This window comes from Lutra lutra, chromosome 3 (genome assembly GCF_902655055.1).
Source record: "Lutra lutra chromosome 3, mLutLut1.2, whole genome shotgun sequence".
Lineage (NCBI taxonomy): Eukaryota > Metazoa > Chordata > Mammalia > Carnivora > Mustelidae > Lutra > Lutra lutra.
The window spans coordinates 66,669,112-66,681,158 of NC_062280.1; the positions used below are offsets into that span (position 1 = coordinate 66,669,112).

The 12,047-nt window shown below is 42.2% G+C and overlaps 1 protein-coding gene across 1 annotated transcript in view; it reads right to left on the bottom strand.

The window, feature by feature from the left end:
* The window catches only part of LRP2 (LDL receptor related protein 2), a 173,500-nt gene that overhangs the window by 141,107 nt on the left and 20,346 nt on the right, over positions 1-12,047 (bottom strand). The window contains exons 4-8 of the mRNA XM_047722149.1: positions 9,956-10,066; positions 9,511-9,624; positions 8,221-8,337; positions 6,408-6,560; positions 4,926-5,045 (exon numbers count right to left, since the gene is read on the bottom strand). Coding sequence (XP_047578105.1) covers positions 4,926-5,001 — 76 coding nt within the window. The 5' untranslated portion in view covers positions 5,002-5,045; positions 6,408-6,560; positions 8,221-8,337; positions 9,511-9,624; positions 9,956-10,066. The remainder of the gene's footprint in view (positions 1-4,925; positions 5,046-6,407; positions 6,561-8,220; positions 8,338-9,510; positions 9,625-9,955; positions 10,067-12,047) is intronic.

The window sequence follows — 12,047 nt, forward strand, 5'->3', positions numbered from 1 at the left end:
CTATCACCTGGGCTACAAGTACTTTAACATCTGAGTGAGTGTATAAAATCACTGTCACTTTTAATGACTGAGTAAGAGTATATTCTCTATTATGGAGGAAAATGAAGGCTAATTAAAATCCATCATTCGCCAAAGTGAAAACAAGAAAAATGAAAGTAGACTTGAGGCTTTTCCTGAGAACAGAAAAGTAGTGGAAGAAACTATAAATCCCTAAAACACTATTTTATAATACGAACTCCCATCCCATTACCTTTACCTATTTTCCTTTTCATTCTTTGTTGCCTTGTACCAACAGATACTACTTTGAAAATAGTTCAAAAAACCCTTTTTAGCTTGGACCCCCTTGGACATCTCTGATCCCTCTGGCTGTCTGAAATCCTCCCATGCTGAATGACCTCCTTGCCCTAACTCTGCATCACGATGTCATTCCGTCACCAAACAGCATGTCCCGTCAATCAGAAACAATAACCCTGGGTAAACTGCTTCGGCACGCCTCGGAGTCTCCACGGCCAGGTCAAGACCACCAGAGGCAGATGAATGGTAGAAGGACACGAGACTTCATGTCGGGATTACTCTATTTTATTCTTGATTACCACCGAGGCATTCACTAGGGAGCCATGTCTAAGAGGACAGATGTCACATAGGTTTCCAACACCTGAAGCCATGTAGAGTATTACAGGCATACTGAGAGTATCTGTAGAACTGAAATTGAAATGCTTGAAAGAACAAATGAGAACGATTTCCCTAAAACTCCAGCTGAAATAAGTGTAACCGGTTTTATAATGTCACATATTAAAATTAACAAGTTCTCGGGGCACCTGGGTGGCTCAGTGGGTTAAAGCCTCTGCCTTCTGCTCAGGTCATGATCTCAGGGTCCTGGGATCAAGCCCCGCATCGCGCTGTCTGCTCAGCAGGGAGCCTGCTTCCTCCTCTCTCTCGCTGCCTACTTGTGATCTCTCTCTGTGTGTCAAATAAACAAATAAAATCTTTAAAAAAATTAAATTAACAAGTTCTCTTTACCAAGAAAGCAAAAAATAATCTTCTTCGAAATAAATGTGAAATAAACTCTAACCCAGCTTCAAAACTCGGGGCAAAGAACACCTCCTTGGAAAACAGGGAAGAATCACAGAAGAAATCTCTGTAGGTGGCAAGGGGCCTAACACAAAAGCCCTCAAATCGCAGACTTTTGAGCTCATCTCCAAATGAAGCTAATGCACTAACGTCCCAGGCACATACTGCAGGGATTAAAAATGTTCATTATTAGAGTTAAAACTAGTGATGCAGTATCAGACCACACCACCTCTTATGTGAACTGGGTGCGTTCCGTAAGTCCTGAAATTATGCCGCAGCATAATACTGGAATTTTCTATATTACATTTATTAATAGGCTAAATGTAAAAAAAATCTTGTGATGACAGTTTTTCATTTATTTCAGATTGCAAAATGAAATGGCCCAGACCTCTGACATACAAGTAGCCCTAGACACTTGGAATTTTTAACCCAAAGCTCATCACTGACTTAGACCTTGGGAAAAAATTGTTGGAAAATGTGCTATCTAGATGCTAAAGTGCCCCCCAAAAGGGGGGAGTGCTAAGAACAGGTTGTAGGGCATCACAAGACTAAACTGGGGATTCTGAAAGAGCAATCACTTTTACTGACAAGACTTCAGGGCCTATCAAGTTCCAAATGCAAGGCAGCCCAGCCCCATCTCCTCTCTGGGGGCTGAGAAAGGAAAAAAAGAGAAGCTGGCGGAATACTGAGAATGTGGCTTCTGGTATTTCTATTGGAATTCCTTTTCTATTAAGAGAAAGGAGAAATGCCTAGAGAACTAAAAGACTGAAATCAAACTGGCAGCTGGGTGGCAATGGGGGGAGGGGGGCAGCGGAGGAGCCTGACATTTGCCAAAGACAAAGGAGCAGGCTCACACCCACTAACAAGCACCACTAGGAAGAAAAAGAGATGTTGCTTTCGCAGCAATGCCTGGCAGCACAGGCAGAGGTCCCAGAGTCAGAATACCACCTAACAACTGAGGATATTCATGTGAAAAGTATTTTCAATCACTTAAATGCATCTCCAATGTGATGATGGTGACAATAATGATGATATTGGTAATAAACACAAAAAGTGTCCTGATTTCACTGAATGCCTATGGCAGGTCACACTCTTATTTACAGAAGTTTTCAAATGATTAGAAAGTGGGGGGCTTCCTTAAGTATTTCAGAATTGTCTCTGAGGCGTCAGAATCTCTTGGGGTATCTTACATAAAGCCCATGTCGTGTCTCATAGTCATGTCTTGTCTTATAACATGTCTTCTATCCAACAAGTAACTGTACTGTTACTTGAGAGGGGCAATCAGATCCTGAGAAAACTTTGGGCTTGGTCCGGATACCAAAAACCTGAAATTGCCTCCTTCGAACACAAGGACAACCTCACTTGGATTACTTTACTAGATATAAAAGTCTCGTTTTTCTTGGCATATGACATATAAATGAGCCCCATTATTATGGTTCTCAATACACTGAGGAATAAACTTTCTCAAAAGTTCCAATTTGTAAACCAGAGTTAATTTGTGGCATGAAATCTTCTTCTGGCTGTGAATAGTCATTTGGTATTTGATAATCAAGTTGGAAGCCATGAGCTAAGACTAAAGACCGAATAACTTCATTAGATTTATCCAAATTCAATATTGTTGACCAAGTTATATTAATATTTTAGAAATTACTTTAGAAGAAGCACTTTTGTGAATTTATTTATTATGTACGCCATGTCTGTTTTTATTCAGAAAGCCCTGAAAAATAGCTTATTTCTAAGGAATATCAAAAGAACACAAATACCCTAGGAAAAATCTGAATCACCTATCTTTTGGAAATCCACAGATGATTACCAAACTGAATTTTTTTAAAGGATTTATTTATTAACTTATCTCTCTCTCTCTCTATCTATCTATCTCAAGCAGACTCTGTACTGAGCTCAGAGCCCCATTGCTCAGGCTTGATCCCACAACCAAGATCATGACCTGAGGTGAAACCACGAATTCACCACTTAACCAACCACCTAAGCCACCCAGGTACCCCCAACAAATTTAGTTTTAATGAATTATTACAGTTGCCTTCCAGATTCCTTTTTGACAGCACCAGCAAAAACAAAGTTGTCTCGGGGCACCTGAGTGACTCAGTGGGTTAAGCCTCTGCCTTGGGCTCAGGTCATGATCTCAGGGTCCTGGGATTGAGCCCCACATCGGGCTTTCTGCTCAGAGGGGAGCCTGATCTACCCCCCACTCTCTGCCTGCCTCTCTGCCTACCTGTGAGCTCTGTCAAATAAATAAACAAAATCTTTTTTTAAAAAAATGAAGTTTGGGGGCACCTGGGTGGCTCAGTGGGTTAAAGCCTCTGCCTTCAGCTCAGGTCATGGTCCCAGTGTCCTGGGATCGAGCCCCACATCGGGCTCTGTGCTCTGCAGGGAGCCTGCTTCCCCCCCGCTCTCTCTGTCTGCCTCTCTGCCTACTTGTGATCTCTGTCTGTCAAATAAATAAATAAAATCTTTCATTTCATTTTATTTTTTTTTAATTTTTTATTTTTTCAGCATAACAGTATTCATTATTTTTGCACCACACCCAGTGCTCCATGCAATCCGTGCCCTCTACAATACCCACCACCTGGTGCCCACAACCTCCCACCCCCCACCCCTTCAAAATTCTCAGATCGTTTTTCAGAGTCCATAGTCTCTCATGGTTCACCTCCCCTTCCAATTTCCCTCAACTCCCTTCTCCTCTCCATCTCCCCTTGTCCTCCATGCTATAAATAAATAAAATCTTTAAAAAAAAAAAATGAAGTTTTTTTTTTTAAAACCCTTTGGATACTTCCTGCTAATAGGTTTATTGTTTACATATCAAAAATCAGAAAGAAGCAGGGGCACCTGGGTGGTTCAGTCAGGTAAGAGTCTGACTGTTGATTTCAGCTCAGATCATGACCTGAGGGTCACGAGATCAAGCCCCATGTCCAGCTGGCACTAGGCGTGGAGTCTGCTTAGATTCTCTCTGTCCCTCTCCCTTTGCCCCTCCCCCATCCCTTAAAAAATCAGAAAGAAGGAAAAAGAAATCAGAGAACTAAAAATTCATTGTTCAAATCCTAAAAAACTGAAAACTGATATTTGGCCATAGTAATTCTCCCATCATAAGATCCCATCCTGCTCACAGAAGGCCACAATGACAGCTCACATCAGAATCAAAAATTTCCTAGTGGGAGAAATCATTCTTAGGATTCAGATAAGAGAGTTGTGAGAACTATTTGGTACACCAGCATCCAGTTCAATGCCAGCCAAACGAAGGAAAACAATAGTGTTTGCCCTTGAACAAAGCTTTAAGAAGCTTCAAGTAGAGGTCAAAATCAGGGGAATTAACAAACAGCATGGCACAGACACTGACTGGCTACTATGGTCAGCGGGGCAGTGAGCTGATGGTCCTTTCCTCTTAGGCAACCACGCTTTAGTTGCTGGCTGGAGGTTGGAGCACACTGGAGAAGAGACCAGGCGAGCAGGGAGGATAGCGGATGGGTTCAGGCAGTGGTTATTGCCAACCACATGGATGTATTCCAATACTGAAAAACCAGTACGGCCACACCAATCCTGCTTCCGAACACTTAAGAAGGAAACACAAAAGACTTCCTCCTTCATCAGGCTGTACACAGGTATCCATGGAGCTGGTCAACTCACTCAAAAGAGCCACTCTTTTTGCTTTGTGCCCCTCACAAGTTTCTCCAACTTAAAATTTCATATTGTCCAGGTTTTCTATGGGGACTGTGTCCCTCTTTGTTATAACGACTGCCACTCCCAACCACAAGCACAAACACCTTGATACTAGAGATCACAGAAGCCATCAGTGCCACAGCACTGTGACAAAACATTAGACACTCCCACTTGTCACTTACCAACACAGTTGCGGGTATTATTCGGGTCAACGATAAAACCTGGGGGACAGTAACACATCCCTCCATTTGGTGACATGTGGCATTGGTACTCACAGCTCAGCAGAGAACACAAATTCACATCTAAACAGAGAAAAACACTTTGTTAAGTGAATGGTGACCTCTGGACAAGACTGATGTACCTATAATGTAAGAGTGTCTTTTACAAAACCTAAAACCTAAGAAAGAATAGAGGCACAGAAATTATTAGCCTTCAAGCCTTAATTCTTTATTATGCATGAAAAGCTCAACTCGTATTTTTAAAATACAACTCCTTTTAAAATTTTAGCTGTGCGAGTATAAGGCATCTTAAGTGCTCTTTACTGAAAAATCGGGTCATAAGTCTATCTTTTTGTCTACATAATAGAAAAAGTCAAGAATTCTCAAGTGACTAGATTGAGAATAACATTAAACATGTTAATCATGGCTACTTCTAAGCAACTTCTAGATAATTTATAGAGTACACTATTGATGAAGTCAAGGTCTTAAGTTGTATTCCCTTACAGGACAGTCACTTGTCCACACAGTTGACAGAGTAATGGAGTACAGTCACAGAAAAAGAAAAAATAAAAACTAGTTCAAGGTATATGTCTCAAAAACCAGAAGCTTCTTTTCTGAGTGCAGCCAGGTTAAGACTTTTCCATTAAGTATAAGCCAGGGAATAAATCTCCACAATATCTTTAAAATCATTAAAATTGCCATTAAAACCATTCTGCCTGAGTTTAGGAAAAAACACCATGAACATATTATAGCTCCTCCCATCAAGAGATGGAGTCTTTTTCATCAATCCATTGAATCTGGGCTTGGCCAAATGATTTGCTTTGGCCAATAACGCTTTTAGCAAACATGACCTAAGAAGAGATTTAAAAGAGCTTACACACTAAGGTTCACCTTTTCTACTATCTTGCAGAAAGATACCAACCTGAGCTTTTACTGCAACATCCTCGGCATGTGAGTGAGCTGGTCTAGGCCTTAAGAACTTCCTAGCCAACCCACAGAACTAAGTGAAATAGTATTTGTTTGTGTAAGCCAGTAAGCCTCAGGATAGATAGTTATGCAAATACTGATACTCTCTGTATTTGGGAATTTATTATAGAAAAACAGAAACATTGGGGCACCTGGGTAGCTCGGTCAGTTGGGCATCTGCCTTCAGCTCGGAGCATGGTCCTAGGATCCTAGGACTGGGCCCCACATCAGGCTCCCTGCTCAGCCGGGAGGCCTACTTCTCCCTCTCACATTCCCCTTGCTTGTATTCCCTCTCTCACTGTCTGTGTCAAATAAACAAAATCTTAGGAGGGAAGGAGGAAGGAAGGAAGGGAGGAAAGAAGGGAGGGAGGGAGGGAGGAAAGAGGAAGAGAAAGAAAGAAAGAAAGAAAGAAAGAAAGAAAGAAAGAAAGAAAGAAAGATCTTGATCTGAAAGCTACCCAGATAAATTTCCATACTCACCACAGTGTCGTCCTTTGGTGCTATTGTTTTCGTCTTCTCCTCCTGGACAATCTGAAGTCCCATCACAAACATTTGCGATTGGGATGCATTTTCCAGACTCTGGACAAGCCCATTCACCTGGGTAGCATTCACGAATATGGGGACTACTGCTTTCTGCAGGGGAAGAATAAAAGAATCACAGGCCAAAAAAAAAAAAAAAAAAAAAAAAGAATCACAGGCCATATCACGGGTGGAGCAGCTCTTTCTGATCCATGGGTAAGTGAGAATACAGATCAGATAGACAAGAGAAGTCTACAAATGACCTAAACTGGTACTTGCTAACTCTACCACTGATCTTTTACTGGGATTCTAAGAAGTGACAAATGGGGAGCACCTGGGTGGCTCAGTCATTAAGCATCTGCCTTCAGCTCAGACCCTGATCCCAGGGTTCTGGGATCGAGCCCCACATTGGGCTCCCTGCTCCGTGGGAGGCCTGCTTCTCCCTCTCCCACTCCCCCTGCTTGTGTTCCCTCTCTTGCTGTCTCTCCATCAAATAAATAAACAAAATATTTTTTAAAAAAAGAAGTGATGAATGGAATTATTTAAGTTCCATTCTTTCTAAGGTAGGCAGTTCTCAGCCAGGTTACAGGAGTAAGAAGAGACATGGACCTGAATTATCAAACTAGATTAATAACCCCTAGAAGAAAATTCAGTTATTTAAATCATGAATTACAGAACTAGACTTATCGAGGTGATGCCAAGATTCCTGAGTTTATCATCTGTTTTTGTCTTTTTTGGACCAGGGTGGGCAGTAGAGGGTTGGGGGTGAGGGTGGGGCTGTTTGATTTTTCTTTTTCCTTTAGTGAAATGTCAACAATGTAAGAAAACCTATGACTAACTATAGGGAGACTACTTCTTGGAACACCAATACCAATGGATTTTCCCCAAGCATCACTCTCATTATACTTGCTTTAGGGTGTGGGTATTAGGAACTTCTGAACTGTTCAAGGTACTACTGGTGAAGGAGGTGATATCACTGGAATTTCCTTCTCAGAGAATCTTAAAATAATTCCCTGAGTAGCTGCCTTTCCAGCAACTACCAGTCCCTACTTCTTCCTCACATGTTCCCCAGGTGGCCTCTCCTCCACCCCATGTGGTTGAAAAATCTGAATTTGAAAACAAAGAACTGAACTGTTATCAAGGTGTAAAGTCATTTTTAGAGCTTATAAGGTCAAGGAAAGTCACATTTCCCCCTATTTTCCTTCCTTTCCCACTCTACTTTTTTTACACAAATAAGCCAAGTTAAAATAAATAAAATAAGCAGTCTCCAAAGGAAAAAGTCAGCATGTATTATAGAAGGGGGACAGACTGCCCCACCTACTTTACTTCAATGATAAGAGGGAAGAGATTGTAATTTATACTGTAATTGAGTTCAGTGTCTTTTTAAGAAAAGCTGGTGAAGTCGCCTCCTTCTTCCCCACCAAGTTAATTAACCTACAGCCAATCCACAGATAATTTCTAACATAGATAATCCACATAGATAATTTCTAACAAGGGAAGTAGGAATACAAGTTCTGGAAACACTTTGAGAAAATGCTTTTCAGGGATGCCTGGGTAGCTCAGTTGGTTAAATGTCTGCCTTCTGCTCAGGTCATGATCCCTGAGTCCTGGAATCAAGTCACTGGGCTTCTTGATCAGAGGGGAGCCTGCTTCTCCCTCTTCCTGCCACTCCCCCTGCTTGCGCTTTCTCTCTCTGACAAATAAGTAATACTTTTTAAAAAGAGACAGAGAGAGAAAAAGAAAATGCTTTTCAGTCAGAATCTCTCCTCCTTACCGCATCCGTTTTCATCGCTGTTATCCTTACAGTCGTTCTCTCCGTCACAAACCGCATTTTGACTAATGCAGTAGCCGCTGTGGCAAGTGAACTGGTTGCCTCTGCAGGTCTCATAGACTGGAAAGAAACAAGAGCTGCACTCCAAAGACAAAAACTGCTTGGGAAAAATCAAAGAGTTCACCTCACGGCCTAAACTTCTGCCAAGTATCTTGACAGAAAGATGTGGGAAAGAAAAGGGGGAAAAGAAGGACAAAGAAGGGGAGAAAAGGAAGAAAACATAACAGCAGCTTTGGGTCAAGGAAATAAACTCAGGTGCCTGTCTACGTTCTTCTCAAGACCACAAACAAGGTGGTCTGCTGTAGGCTGACACAAGAACGCATGCTGATAAACGTGCTACAGGCATGGCGATGCCCAGTGCGCCCTTACTTTACCACAAGCAGCGAAACTGCTATCCACAACCAAATGCTTCTGAGTCACCCGTTCCATGTTGTCACATTCTCTCTAATACACTCACTGAAAAAAGCCCAGGGGCCAAAAGGGAAATCAGGCATGGCTCATAAAAAGTTAGAGTGATATCAAAAATATTTAACAAGGCAGAGGTGCCAACCAATCAAAACGAGTGTGGTGACAAATCATAATATACTAGTAAATAAATGACCACAAAAAGGTGCCAACTAATTTTGTGAAAGGAGTAGAACTCTCTCAGAGACTTCAAACTACAGAGTCCAGCAAAATGAGTCCAGAGTTAGCAACAGTGAGAGGTGGGCTGCATTGCAGGCAACAACTTGGGGGGAAAAAAGTAGGGTCAGAGTTAAAAAGCAGAGGCAACGAAAGCCATCTGTACCCACACTGACTTGCCTATCCCTCCAATTTCAGTGTGGTAAGAATTTCAAAGTAAAGGGGAGAGCTGGGACCACGTATCTTAGGGAACTTCCCCTCCCTTCAAAGTCCTTCTCTCACTCTCCTATCAAGGTTATCAGACCCATTCCTGAAGTATGGGTAATTTGAGAGCCGAGTGACACAATTCATCCTGTCCCCTTGTGGGCTAAGGAAAAAAAAAAGCACACTGTCCATCAGCAATCCTTCAACTCTCCACAGACTCTTGGACAATAAAGGAGTCCAGGTCTAGCTTCACTATGGAAGCTCATGCCACAGGCCCTAAATGATCTTCTGGCTCCCACTGCCATCAGACATAGTGACCCTTTTGTTCAAAAAGAGCGGTACATTCGTCAGAAAGTAACAACAGGAGGACTCCTAGCAACCCGACCCAGCATAAGGAAATCACCGTACTACAAGAATGCTCATCGCTGCCATCTTCACAGTCCAGAAAATGGTCGCAGACGTAGGAGTGAGGGAGGCACACCCCACTGTCGCACTGGAACTCGTGGTATGCACATACCTTAGCTGTGTCACAAGGGTAGCAAGGGAGAGCAGAAAGAGAAGTTCAGTTCCACTGCAGCCATTTAATTTCATGGGAAGATTTCTATCTCAAGTTTGAAAAGAGATTTTTATTATGCAGCAGCATGCTGGTAAATGTTTAACAACCAATCCTCCAGGAACAAAAAGGCCCTGACTTGGAGTGTTTGCCAATTTCCATGGTGCAAATACTCCCACTGTGGCTGACTTCAAGCTACCAACATGAATTCACTGAACGCAAATTCGGGAAGAGGCTGCGGAAACTGCCTGCATGAGTAAGCCCCAGCGCACCACCGCACAGCCTGTACACATTACTTACTGCAATTGTTTTCATCAGAGAAGTCTCTGCAGTCAACTTTCCCATCACATTTCTGACTGCTGTTATAGCAGGCTCCATTGGCACAAGTGAGCTGTTCACACGTCGGGTAGTCTAAAAGAATGGAAACAGCACACAAATCTTAAATGAAGATATTCCTTCTGCAAACACTTCTTAAGTGACCGCTACATTTGAGACACTAAATGCAGAGCATATATGGAACACGTCCCTTTTGCAAATTATAAAGGGGGTGGTATGCTGATGCGGGAAGCAGGGAGTTCTAGGAGAATGCGTAGTGGGGGGGGAGACTGGAGCTCAGGGAAGTCTCCCTGAAGAAGTGACCTATGAGCTCAGAGCTGAGGAATGAGAAGGAATTTAACTTATTTCCAAAGGGAACCTTCTTTTACATAAGGCAGATAACATCCCAGGAAGCCAGTGTGCCACCACTCGTGCTTTGAGAAATGAAGGGTTGTTCCTTTTGCTAGAGGGCTGCAGAAAGAAAACAGGCTTGTAGGTCAGGAAGGCTGGGACCTGGGGCACCGCTCAGTACCTGTTTACTCTTACTCAAGCTGCTTATCCTCTCGGTGACCACTTCTTTATCCATACATTTGGGTAATTCACTTCACAGGGTAGAAATACTTCAAAAGACCATGTCTCTTAAAGCACTCTCAAAAGCACCAATAACTGTTACCACATTATACATATATGCTACTGAACAGATGCTTAACTCGGGTTTTCTAGGACGTGGCAGAAAAGTCAGGTTGTCCTTTCAAGTCCCGCCCCCACGGGTCCCCAAGTTGAAGTGGGTATCTCTCATGATCCCAAATAAAGGCTTCATTCTGTTGGTTGTTTATGTTTCCCCCACCACACATGACACCCTCTAAGATCTAGGATCCTGTCCTACCCACTTTAGAGTCCCCAAGCCTTAGTGCGGGGAATGGATGCCATTACTCTGGGTACTCTTGAAATGCTAGATATTGTTACTGACTTATCACCGAAGAACTTTTTAGTTAAAAAGCTTTCAAAAATATTTTAACTTCTGCCTTTTATGGTGTTTAACATCCTCCTTCTCACAAATTGATACTTTCTTGGCCCGATTTTTCTTGTCATTAAAGATTGTTCTCATAACGATTCTCATAAATCTTCAAATTCCTCTTTACTTGAGGAAAAGGTAAAGGTCTCAAAAACTAGACAGTAGCGTCTCATTTCCAGGCTCAATTTTGCACTTAAGAACCTACTTTGAGGTTTCACAGACGTAGAGGGTAATTTCTTAGATAGTCTCAAAAACGCATTCAAGTAGGAGCAGTGCATAAAATTCTGTGCTGAAAATATGTTAAACTTGTACTGTGTTAACTCACACTTTACTAAAAGATGGACTCTCAAAAACAGAAGCCCAATTATTCTCATCTCCAGAAGTTCAACTGGACTATAAGTGTCTTTAAATACCTAAACTGCCAGTTATATTTAGTCAATCATATATTAAAATGGAATGCATTTAAAAATAGCTGATGAAGATTTTAAATTTTTTCTGAATTTTATTTTTTAAAAGTCCAAGAACCAGCTAGTGCTGAGGGTTATTGCTGTCTTTTCATCACTGAGACGGTATGCATTACAAATGTGCCTTCAAAGGGTCACACAACTCTGTTTATGAATTCTCACTTCAAGAGATGCAAGAGACCAGTGGAGTCCAGTCCAGTCCCTCCCCCATGAGCCGGATAGCTCCTAGAGTCAGTATGCTGTCTAGCCTTTAAAGAGCAGCAGCAAGCAGGAGAGAGAGCTTAGAAAAAACCGTCTTTGCAGTAGATAAGGTATCTGTGTGGAGAGGAAAATTTATTTGAGCATGGATGGTGACTACCTCATTTGAGGTTATTACGGTAGATACGAAGGATCTGGGACAAATACTACGAAGTGGATCACTTGTTCTCCCCATTCTGCTTTTTGAAAGCCAGTGCCATAAAACTGAGAAGGGAAGAACCACAACAGTATCCACTGACAGGATAAAAATTTACTGACACGCCTCATTCCCCCCAACAAACGACAAGGCCAGCTTGATGTGATCAGGGAGAGTATTGTTATGGTCAGAGGTCAGCAGTTA